The 27,489-nt window shown below is 46.1% G+C and overlaps 2 protein-coding genes across 2 annotated transcripts in view; one reads left to right on the forward strand and one right to left on the reverse strand.

Moving 5' to 3' along the window:
- Positions 1-14,349, forward strand: part of Ppme1 (protein phosphatase methylesterase 1) — a 45,924-nt gene extending 31,575 nt beyond the window's left edge. The window contains exons 8-14 of the mRNA XM_021165955.3: positions 291-356; positions 3,088-3,211; positions 6,205-6,334; positions 7,394-7,438; positions 9,334-9,398; positions 12,016-12,083; positions 13,207-14,349. Coding sequence (XP_021021614.1) covers positions 291-356; positions 3,088-3,211; positions 6,205-6,334; positions 7,394-7,438; positions 9,334-9,398; positions 12,016-12,083; positions 13,207-13,225 — 517 coding nt within the window. The 3' untranslated portion in view covers positions 13,226-14,349. The remainder of the gene's footprint in view (positions 1-290; positions 357-3,087; positions 3,212-6,204; positions 6,335-7,393; positions 7,439-9,333; positions 9,399-12,015; positions 12,084-13,206) is intronic.
- A 7,014-nt stretch (positions 14,350-21,363) lies between these two features.
- P4ha3 (prolyl 4-hydroxylase subunit alpha 3) overlaps positions 21,364-27,489 on the reverse strand; it is a 41,745-nt gene continuing 35,619 nt past the window's right edge. Inside the window, exons 10-13 of the mRNA XM_021167959.3 lie at positions 26,224-26,286; positions 23,760-23,828; positions 22,824-22,920; positions 21,364-21,890 (exon numbers count right to left, since the gene is read on the reverse strand). Of these exons, the coding sequence (XP_021023618.2) occupies positions 21,820-21,890; positions 22,824-22,920; positions 23,760-23,828; positions 26,224-26,286 (300 nt within the window). The 3' untranslated portion in view covers positions 21,364-21,819. The remainder of the gene's footprint in view (positions 21,891-22,823; positions 22,921-23,759; positions 23,829-26,223; positions 26,287-27,489) is intronic.

Here is a 27,489-nt window from a genome sequence, read left to right on the forward strand (position 1 = left end):
GCAGGGCAGGTGGAGATTCCTCTCTCTAGAATTATTTGTGTTTCTGATAAAAACCTAATAGTAAATAGTTTATTATAAAAATTGCTGATAGAATTACCCGTGGCTTCTGTTAAAGGCTGTCAATCATGAATATATTCATTATAATGTCCAATTGATAATTTTATAAGTCTGTATAAAGGTGACTGCAGCTTTTTGTTTGATCCTATGCAGTCTACAAAACTACTCCTTCCTTCTGACGCTGTGCTGAGATGAATGCAGAGTGACCTCTCCTTCCTTGTTTCCTTTACTAGTGTGAAGAGTGGCCAGATTCGAAACCTAGAGTCTGCCCGTGTATCCATGGTCGGCCAAGTCAAACAGTAGGTCCTTTATCTCTGCCTGGTTAGAGAGTAAGAGATAGGACAGAATTTGATTGTTCCTTTATTTCTACACTTACTCTGCCACACTGGTAAATGCTTCCATTCTTTTAGAAAAAAGTCAAGGTGAGTTCTCTTAGGCTAACCAATTTTGTTTTGTTTTTATAAATCCTAAAGCTTGATAGTGTCCAGTGAGTAAACATTTAAACTAAGTATCTACTCTAGTGTCCCTGTGTTAGCAGCTCTGTTGTCACTGAGCCAAACTCAGTTAGCTAGGATGTGTAAGTAGAAAATTCTGGCAGAATTAGAGTAAAAAATAAATTCAAAGGCTGAGCTAAAGTTACTTAACCTAATTGATCTTCCTTGTGGAGTTACATGAGTCCTTTGTGTGACCACAGATGAATGTAAATTGAGAAACCATCGTCCCTTAGAGCATCCAGGAGTGCAAGAGTTAGATGAAATCCTAGTGGCATGCTGGGGTACTTGCTCTGACAGGGACTGTGTGGCAGATTCAGTCTGCAGTCTTGTTGGTAAGATCCTGAATTTCTGGAAATGACATCTTAGTGTCATTCAAGAAACCTTGCTGTGGTCAGTCCCATTTTGAGTGCTTTAGCCAATGGCAGGTCTTGTGTAGTCTGTGTGCCTGTTTACTTCCCCTGGGCATAAATGCCTTGAAGCAAACTCTACCCAAACCTGATTACTTTTGCAAGAATTCATTATGCTCTGGAAGAAAAGATAACATAAGAATAATGACATTATCATACCTAAAATCCAGAATCTTAATAGCATTAATTAACTAATTAAGGGGTAATATTTCTGATTGTCTCAAGTTTTGGTAAGTTTTTGATTTACAGATAATAGTTGTGTGCATTTTGATTTTCACTTTTAACTTAGGAACTAAATAACAAGGCAACTAAAGCTAACAGTAATGTAGAACATATTTCAAAAGGGCCAGAAAAGAAGATTTTTGAGTGATTTTACCATGAAAAGAGCATTAAGGTGATAGCTATGCTAATTATCCTGAACTAATCATGATAAAATATACATGATATTGAAATATTTATTGAGTTACAATTTACTGATGGAAGCTGGCAATTACTGTGACAATGGCCAGCAGGAACCAGCAGGTTTGAACATCCAATCCAAAAATTACCATTTCCTTCTTCTTAGAAATGGTGCCCCCTTATACAAACACAGGATGACAGAAGAAGGGAGACTCACTGGCAAGAAGGGTTTCAGCAGGAGAGGATGAGAGGGGACAGGGTGTGAGTGACTACAGTTTTTCTGTATGTGTATAAAACTGTCAAACCTAAACATGTAAGCAGGCAAACAATGGTACTGGGTTCCTATGTAATTATAGGAAATCATGAACACCTGGCCCCATGGTTCCCCTTAGAAGAGCTGATGGAAAAGGTGTACTGACAGGGATTAAAGTGAGTTTAAGGTCTGAGGGTAGTCAGAACAGGGTTTGTGCTACACAATACAGACAAATTATTTTTGAGAACACAGCTTGACAAGGGAGAACAGAGGATAAGAAAGGTCAGGGAGAGGACAGAAAACCTGAAGGGACAGCCCCCACTCTCTCCTTAACAGATAACAGGAGTAGGTTTTCCCATAGGCCTATTGTAAAATGGACTCTATGTTTTTCTGTGCACTTGTTGTTTTGTTCTGGTATTTTGATCTTCAATTTCAGTTGATTTTCCTTTTTGAGAAAGACAAAGAACATAAAGTTGGGTGGGTAGAGAGGGGTCAGGGAGGAGAAAAAACATAACCAAGACACACTGTTTAAAAAGTATTTTTAAGATAATTTTTGTAAACTGAAGGGAGAGTGACAGATTTTTATGAGCAGCAACTTCTCCTTTTCTAGCACTAAAACAGCCCGGCGTGGTGGCACACGCCTTTAATCCCAGCACTTGGGAGGCAGAGGCAGGCGGATATCTGAGTTCGAGGCCAGCCTGGTCTACAAAGTGAGTTCCAGGACAGCCAGGGCTACACAGAGAAACTTCCGTGTCAAGCTGCTGGCCATTGTCACAGTAATTGCCAGCTTCCATCAGTAAATTGTAACTCAGGACTTTTTACTGTCCTTTTTTTTGGTCATTGTTCTTAACTATTCAGGACTACTTCAGAGAATTGCTGAGAGTCATCTAAAAATACCAATAAAACCACTATCCTCCCAATGGAGAAGCTAGAGAAAGTACCCAAGGAGCTAAAGGGATCTGCAACCCTATTGTTGGAACAACATGATGTACTAACCAGAACCCCGGAGCTCTTGTCTCGAGCTGCATATGTATCGAAAGATGGCCTAGTCGGCCATCAATGGAAAGAGAGGCCCATTGGACTTGCAAACTTTATATGCCCCAATATAGGGGAATGCCAGGGCCAAAAGAATGGGAATGGGTGGGTAGGGAAGTGGGGGGCGCTATGGGGGACTTTTGGGATAGCATTGGAAATGTAATTGAGGAAAATATGTAATAAAAATATTAAAAATTAAAAAAAAAAAAACACTATCCTTATCCAGAGGATGGCTACTCCCTTTTTATGGGTCCTTATTGGTATAAGAACTGGAAACTAGCCATTCGCATATAGCCATGGTTGGTCTTGACCTCCCCCAGCCCTAAAACTACACATCTTCCTCGCAGGAACGGTTTTAGCTCTAACGTTTGATTATAAAAGGCCATAAGGATATCTAAAATAGCTGGGTAAGACATTCACTAAAGTTTTGTTTTCAATCCAGGTGTGAAGGAATTACAAGTCCAGAAGGTTCCAAATCCATAGTGGAAGGAATCATAGAGGAGGAGGAAGAAGATGAGGAAGGAAGTGAGTCAGTTAATAAGAGGAAAAAGGAAGACGACATGGAAGTGAGTGACGGTCTCATCCACAGACAGATGAGGGGAGAAGGGGAAGCCGAGATAGCATTGTTATTTTTGTCAAATTGGATAGGTTAGTGGGCAGAGGCACCACAGTAAGAGAGCATTGAGTGGAGGGCACAAATGCAGTATGCAGCAGCTAGAGTGAAAAACTTACTGTGTTCCCTCAGACTTCCTCCCAGGCTCTTCTCACTTCTGTAGGTTCCTCTGCTTTCTCATAGGGGGGAAAAAACAATCTCATTTTGTATCTGTATCCTATGACTGTCCAGCTCTTACTGCCTCTCAAAGCTTGTCTCTTGGAACAAGCTTTCTGACCTCAGTGTCTATCAGTCCATCTGCATTGTACACTTACAATGATATGGTGCAGTGTACCACTTCTGAAAGTTTCTTATATCAAGTCTTAATAATTAAACCACATTTAAAGATGCTGTGGATGCCTGACTGTCAGTGATGCCTCCTGTTGCCTTTGAATTTAATAGAAATCATTACCCAAGCAAACAAATTATGTTATTTCATGTCTGTGTAAGTGGGGATTCTGGTGGAGCAACTGTTTGAGGCTGCTGATGGGTGGTGCTGCTCTGTGAGGTGTTAGTGACTTCCTAGGGCGGATGGTAACTGCTTAATGCCAGGGAAGATTGTGTTACCACATAATCCCTTGCCTTTGGGGATGCTGCTGTTAGCAAGAAGTGTACAACTTTTTAAAGTATTTTTTATTTAATGAGGATCTTTCAGCCATTCTTAAGATCATTGATCAGAATATTTCATACTTCTTTAGAATTTGCAAATATATAAATAATGCCTCATGTTTTGGGACCTCAAAACCCTGTAAGGTGAAGGGAGATTTTTCTCTCATATTGCAACATAGCAGCATCTTAATTCAGAAATTGGAATTGGGAGTCTGAGGCAGCGGGATCACAAATGCAAGGCCTGCCTGGACAAAGTAAGTTTGGAGGTTGGGTGACTTGGTAACACCTGTCTTAAGAATTACAAGAACAAGGAAAGCAGAAAGGGCCAGGCATGTAGGTCAGTGGGAGGCACTCAAAACCACCCCTCCCCCCACCCCAATGACAAATATATAGATTTTTCTATAGAACTTTTTTCACTGTGGAGAGCTGAGAAAATGAGGCTTCTGGTTTCTCCATCTAGTTCTCATATTGCTGCCTGTCTCTGACTGTAGCAGTCTGGGTATTGTGAAGTAGCATCTCACTGAGGGAGGTTCTGGTTTGGTTTTTAAGATAAGAGTGTTACTCTTTAGTTCAAGCTGGCCTCACACTGGCAGTCTCCCGTCTCAGCTCCAGAGTGCTTGTACTACAAGCTCATGTCTCATGTTGCCTATTGCTGTTGGGCATCTTTTCCTTCTCAGTGCCTCGCTGTTCTGTGACTTGCTGCACTTGTTTACCTCAGCACTGTGAAGGGGGCCTGTGCCCCACCAATACTCTTGACACCCTTAGCAGAGGCCATTTGACCGGGTACTCAGTGTCCACTTCTAGGACTCTGTTTCCCTTGCCTGTCTTTAATGACACTATAAAGTTTCTTGGTTTTATGGTTCATAGGCCTTAACGTGCTAAACCTGTGCCACTGAACTGTATTCTCTTAAGTCAGAAACTTTTTTTTAAAGATTTATTTTATGTGAGTACACTGTATCTGTCTTCAGACACACCAGAAGAGGGCATCAGATCTCATTACAGATGGCCATGAGCTACCATGTGGTTGCTGGGAATTGAACTCAGGACCTCTGGAAGAGCAGTCAGTGCTCTTAACCACTGAGCCATCTCTCCAGCCCTTTTTTCCCCCCCCCAGAAACTTTTAATTACTACAGATTATACTGTTTTGAAGTAAAAATGAGTTTTCTTCTTTTGCAAAGTTGGTTGGATATTCAGAATTGTATGTAATCTTAGATAATTTTAGAATCATTAAAATATCATCAAAAAGCACCATTTAGACTTGGATCCCACTGACTGTGGGTCACTTTGGGTGATGTGGACATCTTAGTCACCCACTGACCTTGAGCAGATGGCGTCGTCTCGTCCACATGTTGCAGTTGGTGCAGCATCCTGTGATTGTTTCAGTTGTATCTGACCTAGTTCCATGATTCAGGCAAGTATGGGATCACTTAGTAGTCTCCCTACATTTCTGTTTGATTGGTTTTGGTTTTGGTTTTGGTTTTGGTTTTGGTTTTTCAAGACAGGGTTTCTCTGTGTAGCCCTGGCTGTTCTAGAACCTGCTTTGTAGACCAGGCTGGCCTTGAACTCTGATCTGCCTGCATCTGCCTCCCGAGTGCTGGGATTAAAGGTATGTATCACCACAGCCCAGCTATTTGATAGCACACTGTGTGCCATTCACCACCCAGTTGTCAGGAGAAGGCAGATGTAGACACATTTGTCATGTCACCTTTTTAGAATGACTGTTCCTGGTCATCGTCATCAGCTCAGAACTGAGAAAAGAGCCCTGTACTCAGAACTGAGCTTCTTCTCCTGAGGACTGTGTCTACCACAGTCCTCTGATAGTGATCCTAGCTTAGAGGAGGCTCTGCTTTGTCTCTCACTTAAGTTGGTTTCGGGGTGGGGAACATTCTTTTGTTTTACTACACTGTGGTCTTTGTATGGCTCTTTGATGATCTGTCCTTTTTACTCACTGAAAGAAAAGTTTCATCTTGGCTCAATAATTATTTGCTTCCTAAATTTACCAAAAGTTACCAGTGGTTATGTCAGACCTTGTTTGTAGTACTGGCCATTTGGGAGGTTGAGGCAGGAAACTTATGAAAACCAGAAGAAAGCAAATAGGAGTGAAAAAGAAAGCTTAGGGTTATCCAAAAGTCAAAATTAGAGCAGCGGGCAGTGCTGTGAGAAGGGTTCAATGCACACTGAGTATCCAGGCTGTAGTGGGTCCTCACCAGTGCTGGCTCCCCTTCCTCACGCCGGACCTGCTCTCTGTCCTGCTCCCCAAGGCTCACCCTCAGGCTCACCTTGCTTTCATTCCTACAGACCAAGAAGGATCACCCCTACACCTGGAGAATTGAGCTGGCAAAAACAGAAAAGTACTGGGATGGCTGGTTCCGGGGCTTATCCAATCTCTTTCTTAGCTGTCCTATTCCTAAACTGCTGCTCTTGGCGGGTAAGTGGTGTGTGTGTGTGTGTGTGTGTGTGTGTGTGTGTGTTTCCTTGGCTGAAATAATCAAATATTTGAAATACTCAAATAGATTGGGTGGCTTAAAGAACTGAAACCTGCATATTTCTCACCATCTGGGGCTGACAGTGTAAGACTAGAGGTTTGGGTTGGATTAAGTTCTCAGAGGGCTTCCTGGTTCACAGACCTTCTGTGCTTTCACATGGATAAAAGAAATCAAGACAGTTTTCTGGGGTCTTTTACAAGGACAATAATGTTACTGTGTCAGAGACCCCCTACCCCTACAACCTCATTTTATCTTTTGTAGACCCCATCTTCAAATCCACTGGAGGTTATGGCTTCCCCATGAATTGTGGGACAGTGAGTCCATAGAATTGTCAGAATACTGTCATCTAGATGTGACCTCATCACAACTGTTAAGATTTACCAACATGGGTGTGACTTCTAAAGTAGAGAAATCCCCTTCTAAACTGCCCCTGTACAGACCTAACCCTAACAGGTTTAAACCCCTCCAGTGCTGCGCGGTGTTGCCCTGAGTACCTGGCTGAACCCGACTCCTAGAGCATTCTGAACACTGTGAGAATTGAGACAGTAAAATGATGTTTTCATCTAAACATCTGCAGTGCGCATGGTTGGGGCGGCACTGATTGCTTAGCAGTTAAAGGTATTTGTTATTCTTCCAAAGAACCTGAACTGAGTCCCCACTGCCCATGTGTGGCTCACAGCCGTCTGTAACTCCACTTCTAACACTTTTTCTGACCTCCACATGTGCCAGGCGCATATGTGCTACATATATACATGTAGACAAAATAATATACATACATTTATTTATTTATAAATAAATTTAAAAAATGAACATGATTACCCAGAAATCTCAACCCAAAATTTTTCATCTGTTGAGAATACGGGAGTCAAAGAATTGTATCCATCTGATTGAGAGTGCAGTGGTCTTTATAGTTCTGTAGCAGTGTTTACTCAGTACGCAGCAAAACCCATTGCACAAGGCCTTTTCCAGGGAGCTACTCAGATTCTCCTGTTTTATTCTAGGTGTTGACAGATTGGATAAAGATCTGACCATAGGCCAGATGCAGGGTAAGTCATCCAGCAATTGTGCCATGGGTCCTTTTCTAAGGGCAAAGAGATGGGCAATCCTAGGAAAATTGATATTCTGGGGTGGTGAATACACTGAGAGAGCATGAGCGTTAGAGTCCAGCTCTGCTGGACACCTCCCAGCCAGCCCCAGGGGACTGTGGGCCGGTATCTTCCCTTCCCTTTTGTTTTGTTTTGTTTTATCCCCACCCCACCCCAGGCAGGGTATCTCTGGCTATCCTAGAACTCACTATGTAAACCAGGCTGGCCTAAAACTCAAAGATCCTCCTGCCTCTGCCTCCCAAGGTATCTTCCTTTTTTTGAAGAGTGATTGTCTCCCCCGCCCCAACTAAAAATGGGAGTTATTATGTTAGTTATGATCCCTGATGGAAGGATTAAGATGAAGTGATTCATCTGGAATCTATTAGGTTTCTAAATCTAATATCTAAACTATTAGGTTTACATAGGTGTCTAACACTGGGACTAGACATAATTTTCTGAGTGTTCTTTTATGTTCAGAGTTTAAGAAAGAAAAAATATAGGTACCAAAGGATATAAAGTCTGTTAGAAGACATCATGGTGAGGAGGGAGAAGAGAGGGCTTCAGGGTGTGGTGAGTTTTTGATGCTGCTTTCCCAGTAATCTGTATCAGCTGAAAGGCTGTTCACGGGTAAAATGAGAGCGTTGGTGCCAGCCTCAAGGGTGCCAAAGTGTGGTGGGCTTGAGCACCACACACAATGCCGATGTGAGGGCCGTGCAGCAGTGGATGGAGCAGGACCCATTTCTTGCTCTATGTTAGAATCATATGAGTCAGTGATATACGAGATGTGAAAGAGAGGCTGCCTTGTGCAGGAGGAGGGCCATTAGTAGTCTTCATGAATGGTATGGCCTCAGTTCCTTCACTAATTACACAGCCTTGGACGGGTCGTTGCCCCAGTCAGAGCTAGTTTCCTTAGCCCTGTGATTGTAGAGTCAGCTTTAACAGTGGGTGGAATAGTACACTGTAGGAGAGAACTGCTGCTGCGCCTGCATTAGCACCACAAGGATGCTCCAGCTCTCCTACATTTAAGTGGACAAACTGGGCTCAGAGAGTAAGACGCCTCTCACACCTTCCCCACCCCAGTAGTTAGCATTTAACTACAGTCCTCTGGTGCCAGGCACACCCTGCCGCTCATGCTATAGCCCAGCTCAGCTTTCCGTACTCTTATATCAAACCCTTGGGCCAACACACACTAGGAAAGCTACATACCCAGTTGCTGCTCATTTGGAGTATAATTCACTGGTAGTGTTTGAGTATCAGGCTTGGGGCCGTAGTTTCAATCCCAAATAACCACACCCCCCAAATTACTATAAGTTGTGAGCTTTCAGTATTCTGTAAGACAGTCTGAGAAAGCACATCTTATAGTGCCTGGCACATTGTTAAATACTCATCTGCTGTATTTTGTAATGATCCATTTCAATATTCTTAATATAGATTCTTTTCCGGTGCAGCCCCATTGCTAGCCACTCACATCAGCACCAAGCCAGGCTTCTTTTATTTCCATGGGTAATTGCCATTTCTAGCCACCTCTCCTTTGAGTGGGCTATTCTGTCTGTGCAGAAGCCTGCCTGGATGCGTGATGGATCAAGACCCTTGCCACATTTTTACAATCTGTGTGACCCTTTTTACCCCTGGGACCACAATACCATTAATGTTGTGTTTTACTCTCCTACTGGACTGAACTCTGTGAGCACAGGGGCTGAGTTTTCTGCCCAACGTAAATTTATACCAAGTAGGAAGGAAAGTACAGAGGCAAAATTGAACTGTGAAGGGAGCGCAGCATGGGTCAAGTTACACTTGTCAGACTGTCCTGGGGGAGGGCTTTTTGTCCCTGAGGTTGCCTGTTTGTTCCTCTCCAGGGAAGTTCCAGATGCAGGTCTTACCCCAGTGTGGCCATGCAGTCCATGAGGACGCCCCTGACAAGGTAAGTCTGGTGCCTGGTGACTTAAGAGGATAACTGGGAGGAATGTGGGTACCACAGAAAGTAGGATAAGCCTGTATCTTGGGGTTTATCTGCAGTCTGCCAGCTCCCCAAGCCCCTTCCTGGTGAGTGAGTACCTGTGGTCTTGACTTTGTATGTCTCTGCTGAAGAGCTGCTGGTACCCTCTGTTTCACCCCAGAGCCTTGTGGCTAAGATCTTTGTTACCCCTAAAGCCAAACTGCATCCTAAAGTCCATTTAGTCTCAGAGATACTAGAACTTGTGAGAAAAAGGTGTTTGTAATCCTTCCAGAAGTAAAACATTGCTGAAGGCCAGCTCCCACACCACAAGGTAAAGTGAGGAGAGCGAAGTGTGGAGTCGATTGCAGCCAGTGCTGATAGCAAAACTTAATTACCTGGAGCCTGCACTCTCTGTGACCGGTGAAGAACTCTAAACTCTTTAAACTCCTTGGGGGCTGTGAGAAAGAAACAAGAAATTCACACACTCAACACACACACAAACTTAGTGCATCCACTAAGCAAAGCAGGCTTCAATAAGCAAGCTTCAACAACTTCACACACACACACACATACATTCATACATACACACACACACACGTATATACACATACACATATATACACATACATACACATTTGGTGGATAGAGGAAAGTTCCAGCGAGCAAACTCTAACCGTTTTGCATACATACATACATATATACATGCATGCATACATATGTTCATACGTGCATACATACACATACATATATGCACAGTTGGTGGATAGAGCAAAGCTCCAGTGTGCAAGCTCTAACAACTTTATTTTTTCTCTTAGCCTTTTTCTATCCCTAAGTCAAAGTTCTCTATGTAAAAAGAAAAATTAGTCTCATTCAAAAGCAGATAAAATTGTTATACAAGTGTTTGGGCTGCGTGTCTGCCTTGCTCCTGGGATGCCAGGAGTGCCAGCACAATGCTCAGGGTGGCAGAACGCAGACCATAGTGGGAGTCCTCATTCTGTGTTTCCTTGGATTGGAAACAGTGGAGTCTGGATGATTTCTGTTGTTCCAAGTCTCCTGTGTACCTGAGAGTTGGGAACTGGGGCTCCCAGTCTACACTTCCCCTCAGGGCATCCGCTCATCGGGCAGGAAGGGGAATGCAGGGCCCAGGACAAGAGCAGACCCAAGTTTGGTTCCAAGTGAGTGCTGAGAATACTGAGAGGCTGGGAGAGAGAAGGCCCTCTCCAGATTTAAGCTCTGTTCTTTATGAGGAAGGCCTCCCCACCACAGTGATCCTTGATGAAGAGACGGTCCCGGCTTATCCAAACTGCTTTAGTACATGGCAGATGTGAATGCATACACCTTACTCAGGGTGAACCCGGGATTAAATACCTTTTGTGGGAAGGAATGCCCAGGAAAGGAAGCTCATTGGCTGAACACTCAGGGACTATCTAGATACCTCATTAGCATGGAGAAAGAACTGGTTTTTATGCTGCGTGACTGGTTGTTGTGGTCCTCTGAGTGGTGGCATGGTCCAGAGCAGGTGGGGTTTAGCAAGGACCTGGCTCCACACCTACTGTATTCAGTTCTGAGTTTCATGGGGTTTGGGCTCAGGCAGCCTTACTTGTTCACTCGCCCCATACAAGAGAATTACAGCAGCATTGTTGATTGCATGTTTTCCTATCTATCTTTTAGTCTACAAGTTCATTTTAAGTTGAAAGCAATAGTTTCTTATGTCATAGGTTAACAAAGTTGTTACCAAGAAACAGGTCACCTACCCACTCCTTGTTCATGGCCTTACTTAGGCCTGTGAGCACTGAGACCCGTGGCCTCATTCCTGGACCTAACCTAGAATGAATGTTTTCCTTCATCGTTAATTTATTCTAAGCCTATTTTTCATCCTAGTGCAATTTATGTGCTTGTAATGCATGAGAGCTCACTGTTGTCCTTTTCCAGCCTGTGCAGCCTTTACTATTTTGCAGGAGGAGGCACATTCTATTTTTTATTTTAACTAAACTTTCTATCAACTATCTTCTTAAAATTACTTGAATCAAATCAGGAATTCTTTAAAATCACTACTGTAAGTCATTAATTCATGTAAAAAGCATAATTTCATGAAAGTTCATCTTCATGTTGATCTGCAGGTAATTTGCCCAATAGGATGGGCTAGTATCCAGTAACCAACCATAACAGACTATAGGTAGAAAGTGTATTTCTTATCTAGTCACACCATCTCAGAAAAATTAGGAATACAGCCATGACAAACAAGAGAAGGCACAGCAGCAGCAAGAAGCAATCCTGGGACGAAGTCCTGGGGCTGTGCCTCTCCAGGATTTACAGTCACAGCCGTCTCCAAAAAGCTCATTGCCCTGTGCAGCTCCTCCTGCACACAGTCCACCAAAAGGTCCTTGTTCCTCCTCAGCTCTCTGGCGACCCTTACAAGGAGTCCCTGGTCCAGGTCCTTTTGCTCTTAAGCCACCCACAGTAGGTACTACCCACATAGTAGGACTCATGAGGACACCAGGGAGCCTTGCACAGAGCCTGCCTTCCAGCAGAAGAACACAGGCTTCCAGTGCTGAGCTCAGCACTTACTTTCACAGAGCCTGGAATGCCTCCTCTTTTCCAGGTAGCTGAAGCCGTTGCCACTTTCCTGATCCGGCACAGGTTTGCAGAGCCCATCGGAGGATTCCAGTGGTAAGTGTGCACAGGACATCTAGCCAGCTGGTCCACCTCAAAACTCAAGACTCTTGTATGTGGGGTGGTGGAGGGGGTGAATATCTCTGCCTTAGCCTTGCCTGCTCTAGGTTACCAAACTGGTATGTGTTTTCTTGTTGTATGTGGACTCTGTCCAGTGAGATCTTGTTGAGCTCTGATTGAGTCATACCTCATCTCCTGCTCTAGGGCGTCTGCTCTCTGAGGAGGCTGGAATGAAATCAGCCTTTGCTAGAAGTGCGTGTTCCGCCTCTGCTGAGCAGTCCCTGCACTGCTGACACATGGAGGAGAGGGTTCTTTGTTGTGGTCACAGCGTGTTCTGTGCACCACCACAACACCCTGGCCTCTGTCCATATCCTCCAGAAACATCTCCTAAACGCAATTCTGCCAACCAGAATTGTTTCCAGATTGTACCGTTCATCAGGGAGGCAAAAGCGAAACAGTGGCTTACCTAGAGAGGGAGAGGAAGCAAGCTCACCCCAGAAAGCTCCTCGTATTAGGGAGACAACTTGGGCTTTACGTTGAAGGAGAGACATGCAGACCCACATTGTGTGGTATAGGCCACTCACAAGCATCTGTTCTGCCCTGGAGGAGGCCCTTGCTTCTCAGCCCATGTGTCACATGTGTCACAGGAGGTGTCACTCCTGTTGGCCTCTTCTCAGAGTTGGATGAGGCTTCGGGGGAGCCTGTGCTCTTCCACAGAAAGTTTGAAGAAGAAATGCCTTTTGCCTTAGACAGCTCTGATTGCCAGGCCATGGGAGATGGCAGTGACAGGAGAGGTATCAGTCCTGACGGGGACCTGGGACAGTGAACCAGGAAGGTGGTGGTTCATGCTGCCCTCTCCTGTCTGTTAACTGACCATCCACGGACCCTAGAGTCAATAGTGAAGACTTAAGTTCTCAATTGCGTGTTTGAGGGCTTCTAACCATTTGGTGTCTTGGTCGTGAACCATTCACTGAGGGCAGCACCCTGTCTAGCCCCATGTGGGACTGTGAGGAGATGGAACATTGGTGGTCAATAGGGAGGGCTCCCTAGAGAAAGGAGTAAGCTGGAGAAAACCTTGTGATGGTTAAATTGTGACAGTTCCCCTTTCTACCCTTGACAGTGTGTTTCCTGGCTGCTAGTGACCTGCTGTCTACTCCTCCCTCTACATTGAGCTCTGTTGTAAATACATCGCACCAGAGGCCACTGTGACGCCGCTGTCTCCTCCTCTCCCTCCCGCCCAGCCATGTGACACCGGCTCCTGTAGAGGGCATCCCCAGATGTCCAAACCCTTTCCTGTGTACTGTTGAAAGCATTGTTCTCCAGGGCCCTTGTCCAACAGTGGCCTGTGCAGTCTGGGGTCCACAGCCCTCCCTCTCCCTCCTGTGCTCCCTGCCTTGCCTAGGATGAAGCCTCCAGAGCTGCTCCCTGGCCCTGTTCCTGGCATATGGCAATGTACCCCCAGGCTCAGGGATCTTCCTTCCTTGAGGATGTTCTTGGCATGGTCCTGCCCTACCTCATGGGATGGGCAATGCACATACTGGCCCTTATTTTTCCCTTTCAAATAAAACACCAGTCAGGTACCTTTATCCCAGTCTTAACTGTCCCAAATCTGGAAGGTCCAGAGTAAGCAGGATTCAGGGAGAGGGAGTGGATAGCAAGTATCCCAAGAAACCAACCTGTAAGCCAGGTCCAGCCAGTCCAAGCACATGGCTTCCCGTCTGGGTGAGCCCACTGTCCCACTCCCACATGTCTGGGCACCTGCCCTGGGCTGAGGCCAGGCTGCTCCAAGGGCCTCATGAGCCCTAATCTGCCACAGAGCAACCCAGGTTAAACACAGCCCATGCACAAAGCCACAGGCTAAATCCTGTGGAATTGTTTTTAATGACTGAATTTAACCATTTTCATAGTTGGTTCCTGGAGGTGTGCCAAGTGCCCGCTTGCCTCTTCTAGACCCACAGCTTCTTGATCCACTCGTGGTTTCCATGTCACTACGTAGAAACATCATGGACTAGCATCCCCAGTCTTTGCCCTCATCCAGCTGTCGCAGCGCAGCACTGGGGCCTCCCCTGCTGCCCATGGGTGGGGTGGGGCAGCCTCCTGACACCCATCTTTCTGTGACTGTCTTAGGTGATGTGTAGCCCTCTTCCGTTTTTTCACCCAACAACTTCCCCTGTCCTGCTGCACGGTCCAGAGTCTGGGACCGACTTTGTTTCTTTGTTATTTATGATCTTGTTTAAAGAAAATAAATATCTCCCAACCTTTATTTGTCTGAGGAGCTGTCCTTACTTTGCTGATGTGGCTAGGAACAGTTTATTCGATTTAGTTGCTTCAAGACCCCAGAAGCCCCTTTCTCCATAGTCTGTCAGTGTCTGTAGCCACTGGCTAGTAGCTCATACTCCTGTAAGTACATCATTACCTGTGTTCCTATAAACATCCCTAATGAAGCCCTGGGAGAGATGGGTAGACGTAGTGCTGTGTTACGAAGAGGATTATCAGGGAGGGGAGAGAGAGAAGTCTTTCTCCACAGCCTATCAGTATCTTCCTCAGATCTGATCCTGAGAAGGGCAGATGTCTTTACTACAGCCAGGAAACTTGAGTCCTGTCCCATTTCTTCAGCTAGCCAAGGGGACAGTCTGCCCCTGTGTTTTCCTTTACTGATGGCTTCTATGCCAACACTCAACCAACAACTCAAGTCATCTTCTGAGCTCGAGATGTATGTGCCCATCTGTCCCACAGCTCTCTCCTAGGGAGCCAGAAGCCACTTTATTTTTGAGCTCCTTGAAAGTTGCTCTTGAGTGCATGGCTCCAGCTCAGACTGAAGTAGAACGAGCAGGTGTCAGTTGTCCAGACTACAACTGGGATCTCCCTTTCTCCTCATACCCAGTTTGCTGCCACACCCTGCATCTTCCTGATGCCCTTCTTTCCCTCCCCAGCTATTCCCTGACCTGGATCTCATCTCTCACCTAAATCACTCCCTTACCCTTGCTGATCTGCTACCGGCCCCAGCCCCAGCCCCAGGGTTACTATTTCCTCATCTGCACACTGTTGTAATCACCTGCACCACTGGCATGGAGGACCTTATATGATAGAGTAAGTCAGCTGGCAAAGCTCTGTGACTGGTAAAAGTGGTCCCTGAGCCACTAGTGCCGGCCTCGCCTGGAGTTTTGATGCAGGTTTTGTCCTTGCTCCATTCTTGTTGAGTCAGAAGTGATCTGCATTTTCAGCTACACCCATGCTGGGGAAGCTGAAGATTAGATGTTCACTGTGACCACAGAGCTCAGGCACCTGGCAGAGAGGAGAAGGGCCCACCTTCTGTGTACTGTGATTTCTGCAACCCACCTTTTGGGATTGCCTTTCTGCTGCATACCCTGTTGCCTGCAGGGGGCAGCATGATCACTGTGGTTTCGTTCACCAGGTAAAGCCACGATTACCAATTTTGAGCCCCATCAAATTTACTTGACATTGAACCCTCAGAAGAACCTGTAGGGTCGTCGCTGTTCTACTCATTTTACGGGTATGGAGACATTGATTTATATGTCTCAGAAGTGACAGTGTCAGGCTCAAACTCAACTGGTTTCTATAGCTTCCTGCCTCCTAAGGAGTACAAAGGACCCCTGGAAAAGTGATTTGGAAGTGGGACTATTCAGTTTTCACACCCCCACAAGGTCCCAGGGACAAACCAAAATTTAAATACCACCAAAGTTCTCCCAGGGGAACTATAGAGTTTATTGGGCTAGCTTACAGAGCGTGGGTGAGGAGTTCCTGACAGGAGCATGGGTGACCCCAAAGCACTTGGCCTAGATAGTTTTCACCAAGCATGGATGATGGTACCAGGTGAGGGTCCAGTGACTCTTCCTACCTCTTCCCCTGGGGGGACATCAGTCAACAAGCCCAGCTGTGAGGATCATTTGCAAGCAAGCAGAGCTGAACTGAAGATGGCAGTTGTTTTACTCAGAGAAACATCAGCCCAAAAGAGCAGGAGGAAAAATGAGACCTGTGCCTAGTGGATGGAGGCTGAGAATGAACAAAGTGTTGGTTGAGCTTCGTTGGTGGCTGTGCATCGGAAATGAATGTGTTGTATGTGGCCATCAAGTGTAGGCGTTCTATCCAATTAAAGGCAAGGTGACTGAAGTTCAGAGACGGGGAATGGCTTGCCCACAGCCACAACTAGGGTGAGCATCCAGGCCTTCTAGTTCCAAGTCCAGCATCCATATAAGAAATCAGGCACAAGATAATTGTCTTTCTCCCCCCACCCCCAAAGTAAAGTTACTTTAGTAACCTGTGTAAAAGGGTTATCGAACCCCAGACTAAAGTGTGTCTGTCAGAGGTGTGCCTGTGTCTGCAGGCTAAAATAACAGTAAGGTTATCCAAGAGAATCATAAGGAATTAACCATTTACAAAGCAAAAAACAAAACAAAACAAAAAAACCCAACCATATAATTTGAGCTGGCTAGTTTTATGTCAGTTTTATGCAGTTAGAGTTGTCTGAAAGGAGAAAACTCAATTGAGAAAACATATAAGATCTCTGGCTGTAGGACATTTTCTTGATAACTGATTGATGGGGGAGGGCTCAGCCCATTGTGGGTGGTGTCACCCCTGAGCTGGCTGAGCAAGCCAATAAGCAGCACCTTCCATGTCCTCTGTATCAGCCTCTACCTCCAGGCTCCTTGCCCTGTTTGAGTTCTTGTCTGGACTTCCTTCAATGATAACTGTGATGTGGACGTATAAACTGAATAAACACTTTCCTTCCCAAGTTGCTTGGTTGTGGTGATTTATCACAGCAATAGTAATGGTAACGAATACAAATACACATAGCCATAAGTCTATATAAATATACATATACAGTCAAATGAACTCTTCTGGACTGACAACATTCCCTCCAAGAGCCATAGACCTCCTAACAAAAACCCCAACCCCAGGCATGAAAAACCCTCTTTGAGTTGTTAGTCAGAGTTGGCCAAGAGACTCCCAGAACACACAGGCAATTACTATTGCCTTTGGTTGCTCACTAAAGTACCTGTTGAAGCAACCTACCCAGCTATGGTACCTATGAGCCACACCGACTTGGCACTATAACCTTAAGGGTGCAGTAGTGACACACATACTTGATATCCAAAAGCTCTCTAAGTAGACTTAAGTCACACTCAACAAGAGGAAAATCATGCCCAGAACTGGGAATGCAGCCAATTACCCAGGACTAGGAAAGTCACTGATCTTGGAGGAGACGCTCCAACCACCACTGCTGGGAGTCCTTCTTGGGAGTTTTTCCTGGCCACACCATCTTACTAAAACAGCATTATCCCCAACTACATTCTAATATATATCCTTATACCCACACAAAGTACAGTTCTCACTCTTCAAGGAAACTTCTCTTTGTAACAGAGACCATTACAGAAAACCACAACCAATCAAAACGCAGAGTTGTGGAGCCAGTCCCAAGAGCTATATCTACCTTATAACTCAAAAGGTCTCAAGGGACAGTGCAGAAGAGGGGACAGAAGGATTGTAAGAGCCAGAGAATCGGGGAGTTTGCTGTGAGATTGTGTCTCCTAGTAACATCAGAAGCTACACCTGTAAGGTGTCACCATCATGGCTGCCTAAACATATACTGAACATGGATGACATAAATCAGACAAGTTAAAGTAAATGGGGGAGAAGACCATGAGGCCTCGACACTACACGACCACAGGCAACTAAGGAATGCTGAGAATGGGAGAAATAGTTCCTCCCCAGGGAGGAGCACACCAATTGGTTAGTCAAACAGTCAGCCCTGAAAACATGCATACATGTAATATACAGACTGAGCAGGTTATATTTAGATATACATGTTTATACATATATGCATGTGCAACAACTAATGAAAAAATAGGCCATGGTTTTGAAAGAGGGCAAGAGGGGTTTGGAAGGAAGAAAGGGGTGGGAGAAATGATGTAGTTTTATGATAATCTCAAAAGAAAAAGGCATCTGTGGTCCAGGTAAAAAGGATGTACCAAATGAGACAGGGTCACAGTGGTGGAAGAAAGCAATTGTGTTGGTCCTTTGGAGCTGGAGTAAACAAGACAAGCTAACTGTGTTCAGGAGGAGATTGGGAGGCCTGCTGACAAATGGAGGTCCGGAGTTCAAGGCAGTAAGAGGGAGGACACGGGGCTGGAGAAATGGCTCCGGCGCTAAGAGCAATGGCTGCTCTTGCACAGAACCTGGTCTCAGCATTTACATTTGGGTGCTAGTAACTATCTGTAACTCCAACTCCAGGGGATTCAATGCCCTTCTGTGGCCTCTGCAATCATCCACATGCATCTGCACATGCTAACAAATAATAAATAAAATATATAATAATAACAATAATAAAAACAACAAATAAAATTAAAAATTAAATTTAGCCGGGCGTGGTGGCGCACGCCTTTAATCCCAGCACTCGGGAGGCAGAGGCAGGTGGATTTCTGAGTTCGATGCCAGCCTGGTCTACAAAGTGAGTTCCAGGACAGCCAGGGCTACACAGAGAAACCCTGTCTCGAAAAACAAAAAAAAAAAAAAAATTAAATTTAAAAAGGTAAGCATTAAGAGCCTAAGACAGCTAGAGGGTGGTGGCACAGGCCTTTAATCCCAGCATTCTGGAGGCAGAGGCAGGTGGATCTTTGTGGCCAGTCTGGTTTACAGTGAGTCCAGAACAGCCAGGGCCACAAAAGAAACTTTGTTTCAAAAAACAAAATACGGGCTGGTGAGATGGCTCAGTGGGTAAGAGCACCCGACTGCTCTTCCGAAGGTCTGGAGTTCAAATCCCAGCAACCACATGGTGGCTCACAACCATCCGTAATGAGATCTGACTCCCTCTTCTGGTGTGTCTGAAGACAGCTACAGTGTACTTATATATAAATAAATAAATCTTTAAAAAAAAAATACACAGATACAGAGAGAGAGAGAGAGAGAGAGAGAGAGAGATCTCAGACAGCAGCAGAGGAAGCCCAGGGCCTCTCCTCCTCCTCCTCCCTAGCAGGTCCATGTATTTATAGTCTTGGAGCAACTATAGTCTTGTCCAGCCAGCTACTGCATCAGCTTCCAGAGTCTAATGTGCTGTAGCCTGGGTCCAGGGCTCAGCGAGTATTGCCAAGTCCTGAGGAGCCTCCCCTTATTCTTGTGGCCCCACAGTTTGCCTGTAGCCAGGCAGAACGCTGAAGTCTGAGACTCGCCAACTAGCTGGCATCTCCCAAGGTAAGTCACCTGAGCCATTAACTGGGGATGAAAAAGGGTTTTCCTGGTGGTCAGTGGAGATGCCACCCTCTGAGGACTGAGGAGCCAAAGTGTAGAATAACAGACACTACCTAAAATCTGGAACCTCTGAGGAACAGGAAAACAGGCAGTCTGGCAGTGATTCCGACAGGTGAGAGCAGCCTGACCCGGAAGTGATTTGCCTAAGCCTGCACAGTTGCATGTCCTGGATCAGGCTGCAACTCCCAGCCCAGCGTACACCTGACTCCTCAGAGCCACCCCTGAGAGACGGCCTTGACTGACTGTACAGAAGACAGGCCTTGTGGTCGTTTGGCTGAGAATGGCCCCCACTGGCTTATGTGTTTGAATATCTGGTCCCAGTTGGTGGAATTGTTTGGGAAGGATGAAGGGGTGTGACCTTGTTGAAGGAGGTTGTGTCACTGAGGGTTGACTTGAGATTTCAAAAGACTTGTGCCATTCTAAGTTTCTCTGTCTGCCTCACGGTTGAGTCTTAAGATGTGAGCCCTCAGCTACTGTGGCAGTGTCACACCTACCTTCTGACACCGTGATGGTCATGAGCACACCTCTGAAACTATAAGCCCCAGATAAACTTTCTTCTGTAAGTCACCTTAGTCATGGTGTCTTAACACAGCAATAGAACAGTAACTAAGATGGGCCTGGTGACAGCCTCTTTCTTACTAGGCAGATGGCCAAGATTGTCAGAATTGCACAGAAAGTGTGCCTCCTGCTGAGCCATCTCACTGGCCCATGGTTTAGAGCCTTCTGAATAAGCTTTTCGGAGTGCACCATGGCTGTGATTCGCTCAGTCTAAACCAGTAGCTAACTGAGAAGCCCGAGCTCAGAGAATAGGTGGTCTCACTGTAGACGGTGGCTTTCTTTCAGAGGAGGTAGGGTGCATAGGTGACGGTCATTTGCTAAGACTTCCTGAATCTTTGCACACTCGGCATCAATTCAGGACACATTCAAGAAAGCAGGGCATCAGAACATCAGAGTCTTCACTGGAAGTGAGAGAGCTCGGGAAGCTGAGCATGAGGAGTTAGGTCAGCAGAGCAAGGAATAGAGTCTAACGGTCCACGTTCTTCATTGGTGGCTTCTTTAGAAGCAAAGCACACCTGTACCACTGGGGAGGAACCCAACCCCAGCAGCCTCAATATCCGCTTGGCACAAACACTCAAACACCACCATCTACGTTACTGCTGCTCATTTGGCCTTTCGCAGGAAGGACTCCTCAGGCTTTGCCTGTAAAACTTCTGCTTTTGCCTGCCTATTTCAAACCAGCCCCTGTGGGGATTCTGAATCCAGTCAAACACCCTGGCAAGTGTGGAGCTGCATCAAGATGTGGCTCTAACAGAGGCATCAGTAGAACAGGGGCCAGGAGGAGAGCAAGTGGCCCAGTTAACAAAGGACTGAAGTCTGCTCAGTTTACAGGAGCCTTTGCAAGGAAGTACAGTGAATCCAGCAGGGTTAGAAGGAGGTGATCAGGAAAGCCTCTGTAAAGGGTCGGTGTGTGGGATGAGGAAAGCTCCTCTGAGGACCTGGAGCGACAGCAAATGGGGAGGTCTTACAGGTGGGAGACTCTGAGAAACAATGTCAGCAAGTCTAGAACAAGGTGACCAGACGGGGATTAGGGGCTGGGGCCCAGGGACATTAGTCAACAGCACTACTTTGATTTCTCTCTCAACGTCATGGAAGAATAGTCACTGCTAGAAGATGTGTTCGTAAAACATTTTAATGACAATAAAAACCATCACAAGAAGGAAAACAAAATTGTTTTCCACTTTAAAAGTCAGTCATCACATGATATCCCCACTGGGGATGGGGATGGAGGCCTCGGGTCAGACACTCCTGGGGCGGCAGCAGCAATCAACCCCATATATTGTTTGCAGTGTGTGTGTGTGTGTGCTTGTATATATGTGTATGTATATGTGTGTACGCATGTCTGTGTGTATGGGTATATGTGGGTGTATGGATGTGTGTGTGTGTGTGTTCACGTGTGTGTGGATGGGTATATGTGGATAGGTGTATGGATGTGTGTGTATGTGTGTGTGTGTGTGTATGTGTATGTATATGTGTGTACGCATGTCTGTGTGTATGGGTATATGTGGGTGTATGGATGTGTGTGTTCATGTGTGTGTGGATGGTTATATGTGGATGGGTGTATGGATGTGTGTGTGTTTGTGTATGTGGTGTGTGTTCAGTGTTAATGAACTAAACCCAGGCACATTCTAAACCCTGAGTTTCTACACTGAGCTCAATCCTTTTATTCCTAAGGACGTCTGCACCCTAGAAACCTCTTAGGCCTCTTTGTCTTGTCCATTCAACTCTTAAGTCTCACAGCTGGAGTAGAAACCGATGCAAATTTGGGGGATGGGGGGCTTCCTAGTAAAGTCCTAGCCTTGACTCACAGGCAGCAGCCTTGCTGTCCTTCAGGAAGGTCCGTGTCCGTTCCCCTCTGCCCATGGCTTTGGCTCCTGGCTTCTCTGACAAGCTGCCATCTGCCAGTGTTTCAGTCTTTAGGGTTGGTGCTGCAGGGTCTTCGGAATTCCTGTCCATACTCGTGTATCCACTTGTTGGCCACTGGAGGAGATCAGGGAGGGAGAGGGGGCTCAGCAGGGAAATGGCCACAGGGTGTGCACTGGCCCCCAGGGCATGGGAGCACAGCCTAAAAGCCGGTAGCTAGTGAATAGGACATCAAGTTTATTTTTAAAAGGTTACATTTTCTATAATGAGATCTGAAGTGTCATTCCTTGGTCTAGTCTAGTCCTGCCCAACTGAGCCCAATCTGCTGCCTCTGGCACAGGAAGTATATAGGCCTCCAGAAAGTCCCAGCAGATCTTGCTAATGGAGAGCTGGGTTCCACATGTGTGGTACTCAGGTAACACTGAAATTGAAGCCACTGCTGTGTTTGTTTCTCCTGGTGTCCCAGTCAACATGGCGGCCGCTTCACCTTTCTAGCTGCAGGGGGAGATGCTCTTGGACACACATGCCCACAACCATGTCCATCTACCAGGAATGAGTCCACCCATCCTCCACTGGTCTGGCTTCTTGTCTAACCACTCTCTTGGGTCAGAGCTAAATGGCAGCAGCAATGTTTGACTTGATGCAGAAGGAGGGAAGGAACTCTGGTGCCCTCTCCTCTCCCCTCCCCTCCCCTCCCCTCCCCTCCCCTCCCCTCCCCTCCCCTCCCCTCCCCTCCCCTCCCCTCCCCTCCCCTCCCCTCCCCTCCCCTCTCCTCTCCTCTTCTCCTCTCCTCCTCTCCTCTCCTCTCCTAAAGGAAGCCTCTTGCCCTGACCAGTAAACCTTTGTGAATGGATGCTTGCTGTGGCGCAGGCTGCCTGCTCATCATCGGCTCCAGTCTGCTGGGGCCTCTGATTCTACTCTGTCCACGGGACTGGTCCTGGGCAGTACCATGAAGCTTTCAGATGTGAGGCTCTATCAGTCTCCACCAGCTCCCATTTCACTTTCCTATACCCCTCACCCCATTCTCTCACCCCAAAAGGCAGGCCTTACCCCACTTGTCTCCCACCAGCACAGGACAGCCAGCATGAAGTGTGTCACCATCCCCCTCTCCGCTCCTGTGCAGGTTCCACCAAAACAGTGCAGCATTCTGAAAACAAGACAGCCCAACCCGGGGGCATGGGGAAGTCAGGACTCTAGGCAGGCATGTGAATAAGGACACAGAATTTATGCCATCAAATAAGGAAACCCTTTCCCCTCTGTGCAGTTTGGATCAAGCAGGCACTGAAAGACACAAGAGGGTGAAAGCTCCCAGCTTGCTCTGCTGCAGGTCTGGCTTGTGGAACAAGCCACACCCAGCTCTGCTCTTGGGAAGCTCAAGAGAGGCAGATAGGAAAGGCAGCAGGATAAGACAATGTGCTAAGTGCTGAAAGCCAGGAGAGTACAGGCTCATAGGATCACTGCAGACGGACGCCCAACAAGACCCACAGGGTAGAAAAGATATCCACCCACACCGATGGCTACAAGTGCACCATGGTCCTCCATCCATCGGGACCTTGAAAACATGCAACTAAAAAGCAAAGTCAGGACTCAAACCTCCACATCCTGATCCCATAGCCTATGTTCTCTGTCCATGCACTGTTTTCTTCTCTGTCCCCTAAGACTCCCTTTAACCACAGCCAGTAGACGAGATAGAGCCAGAGGCCTTGCTCTGAGCCTCACTACCTTAGCTCTGTGGGAAACTAGTTACTGCCCGAGAATCTGAAGGGGACTCCGAGGTCTTACCTCTGAGGGACCCACAGTGACAAGGAAGACAGGCATGGAAGTAAAACAGAACATGTGGTGACAGGAATGGAAGGTTGTCCTTGGGATTCAAGAAAGATCTGGTTTTTATCTGTTTCCCAAGGTGTCGGCTTCAAGTAGAGGGTGTGCGTTCTGCCCCATCACGCATCAGCTCAACCTCACCTTCTAGGGCCAGGCCCTGCTTACCTTAACCACAGGCACACTGAAGTTGCCATAGATAAAAGCCGTGGCTCCTCCAGCCTCTACGGAGCTCAGCTATCATGCAAGAGGAAGAAGACAGAGTTAAGATAGCCGTGGACTGTCCTTCTCTGTCATGAACTGAGAGGTCACTTCAGCACAGTCTGTGAGACGGGCTCCCCTGTGTCAGCTACGGGAGATATTGTGGGGCTTCTCACCACGAGATGAGGTTTTAGATCCCTCCCTTACGTTTGCTTCTGGCTACCATATTGATGGAGGGCTGTAAGAAGTAGATTCGATCTTTTTTTTAAAAATATTTATTTACATTCTAAAAATGACATGTAGGAGTTGGAGACATAGCTCAGTGGTTAGAAGCACTTGTTCTTGCTGGGGACCAGGTTTGGTTCCCAGCACCCACATGACGGCTCACAATCTTTGTACTCCAGTTCCATGGGATCTAAATTCCTCCTCGAGGCTCCTTGGGCATCAGGCGTGAATGTGATACACAAATGTACTTGCAGGCAAAACATTCATATACATAATAAAAGCTTGTGTATGCCTGTCTGTATTTGGTGTACAGATGTGTGCCGGTGCCCTTGGTGTTCAACAAAAGCTGAAGCCACAGGCAGGTGTGTGCTGCCTGATGCAGGTGCTGGGAGCAGAACTCTGGTTCTCTCAGGAGCAGCAGTAGCCACTCTTAACTGCTGAGCCATCTCACCTGCCCCTCATATATTCTCGACTGAATCTATTTCCCTCTAAGAATCTCAGTCAGGAAAGGAATCACAGGAGCTGATTGTTGGCCCCACTATGGTCCCCAGATCACTCAGATTTCTTCCAGGTTACCTAAGCTGAGTGTGCTGAGTAGTTTTAGGTCAAATTGACACATGCTAAAGTCATCAGAGAGGAGGGACCCTTGATTAAGAAAATGCCTCCATAAGATGGGGCTATAGGTGAGCCTGCAGGGCATTTTCTTAACTGGTAATTGATAAGGGAGGGCCCAGCCCATGGTGGATGGAGCCATCCCTGGGATGGTGGTCCTGGGTACTATTAGAAAGCAGGCTGAGCTAGGAATGGGGAGCAAGCCAGTAAGCAGCATCCCTCCATGCCTCTGCATCAGCTCCTGCCTCCAGGTTCCTGCCCTGGTGTTTCATCACAGCAAGAGTAACCCTAAAACACTGGGGAATAATTTGGTGTTAAACTCCTGTGGTGTGTGTGTGTGTGTGTGTGTGTGTGTGTGTGTGTGCAATGTTCATTCAAACACCAAAAGCCACCCTTAGGTGTTAATCTCAGACAATGTCTACCTTGCTTTCTGAGACAAGGTCTTTCTTCAACCTGAAGCTTGCCCATTGGAATTGGCTAACTGGCCCCTGAGCACCATGGATCCACCTGTCTATCTCTCCAGCACTGGTCTCCAACCCTAGAATTTTACATAGGCTCTGGGGATTGAACAAGGTCCTCAAACTTTGCCAGGCAAACACTTTTACATACTGACTGTGACACTTTACAGATGACATCCTCTTACCACCGGAAGTATACATGTGACTGGGCCACTGGGAGACACTCTGGCATCACTGACATAGAGATGATTCTGAATGCCAGCCTCTGAGAGCCCTTCCTGGCTGTGCTGTGGAGACCTGATCCAGCCCTTGGGGAAGAGAGCATGCAGAGGGGCATCTGTTCTTCCTGAAGCCAGGCCTTCATTTTCGAGCACTGTCCAAAGCCTTTGTAGTGGGCATGTTTACTCTTCCACCAACAGCCTCATCTCTACTTGATCTTATCCAAAAGACCACGGAGAGTTAATAAATCTCCCCCAATAAATGACTGCTTCTTAAAGTCTCTTCTAAGAGATAGATGATTGGAATTCTGGCAGGTTTGTGGAGGAGAAAGCAAGCCCAATAGCCTGAAGGATAACGACAAGGTTGATACAGGCTGGGACTGAATAGTGTTGGCCCAGGCTAGAGATTTGTAGGGGAGGCCGATTGATCACGTCACTGTTTAAGGGTGAGGACTCTACTGCACATCAGAGGTACTGACTTTACATCTTGCCCTTCTCCCCTCTCAGAGTCTAAACTGCTCCTCTCTCTTTCCTTCTCCTGCAGGTCAATGGGCTCCCTGTGGGTCTATGGATTTGAGTACCAACCAGGCTTTGGGTGGCAACCGTATCCTCTTCCCGTGATGTTCAAGTCCCGTGATCCCCTGGCTTTCCCCATCCCTAGAACATCATTATTTAGATCTTCACACTGCCAGTTTTCTGTGGATGGACGTCTGCCTGGTGTTCCCTTCTTCTATGCCTACCTGACATCCCACCCCCTGCCCCCCAGCAATGTGTCCTGAGGTTTACAAAATTTCTAGAGACTTTAGTGTTCAGTACCAGATAAAACCAATATATGAGATCACTATGAAAATCCACACAATAAAATAGTTTAATTGTCCACTAAGTAAGAAACCCTGGTCCTCCCAGAGTGAGACTCACATAGATCATAAACGTTGCCACTCGGTTCCCAGACTTCATTCTGTACAGGGGGCTGCTGGGCGACTGTGACAGAAATAGAACAGATGACCCATCTGAGTGACAGCCATGTCCTAATTCACCATTAGTACAGAAAGGGATGAAACGGGGTGTTGAGGACAGCATATGACCCTGGACTGCACCAGGTAGAGTGTGTTCGTCTTTGCTAGCAAGTACTCAATATGCTGCTTAATTGGACATTCAGTTTTCTGATATGCATGAGTGATTTCTATACAAATCAAACAACTGGCTTGTCAAGTAAAAAAAAAATCAGACAAGAAGTTCTGCATGTTAGGTTCTTGGTAGAACAAAGAAAAAATATATTATAAAAGATGATTATTATATAGAAATATCAAATCATAGATTTTGTGGTCCAAATTATTTATCCAATGCACACACCCAATCTGTAATCAAGGGTCAACTAGAAATATAAATAAAATTCACTCACTGTAAATACTAGTCACAGAATTTTAGCAAATTTTAACAGTTGCCCAAACTTGCCCATAATTTAGTTTAACAACATTCCACCTGGCTATCTACTTAAGTTTTAACAGTTGCCCAAACCATGTTTTGTCTTTTCTAGTAATTTATGTAATCAGAATAATAAAATATGCAGGCTTTTGTACCTGGCTTCCTTCTTTAACTTGTGTACCTGCCTTCTCTCTCGTGAGAGAAAGAGCGAGCGAGCAAGAGAGAGAGAGAGAAAGAGAGAGAGAGTACACATATTAATTGTATTCATAGGTTTCATTGTGATATATCCATCATTTGATCATTTGAGTGGAAACAGAGGAAGAGTGGATCTGGAGGAGACAGGAGGGGGAAGAGAGAGGAGGTGTGGGGAGGGAAGGAGAAATGGAGGGAGGGAACCAGCAGTCGGGATGTAATGTATGAGAGAAGAATAAAAAGGAATGAATGAATGAATGAATGATACATAAATAAATGCTACTGGCAGTGTGGGTGAGCATCTGAGATCATAAAGAAAGGAGAGGTATTTGAGGACAATCTTCACTGAACAGTCTTCAGGGGAGGTGAGAGACAGGATTTTATTACAGACCATATTCTCCTCCCACTCGCAAATTCTGGAGAAGAGGAATAAGAAACTGAATCCAGGAATCAGTGGAGCCAAGGCTGTCAGATAATCTGAAGACAAAAGCCTTTGTTCTAGGACCTTACTTAGTATTCTCTGAGAGCCCTACCAGACCTCTGCTTCTAAGGAAAACGCATGGGCTC

This window comes from Mus caroli, unplaced genomic scaffold (assembly GCF_978045245.1).
Source record: "Mus caroli unplaced genomic scaffold, Mus_caroli_1 scaffold_8, whole genome shotgun sequence".
Taxonomy (NCBI): Eukaryota; Metazoa; Chordata; class Mammalia; order Rodentia; family Muridae; genus Mus; species Mus caroli.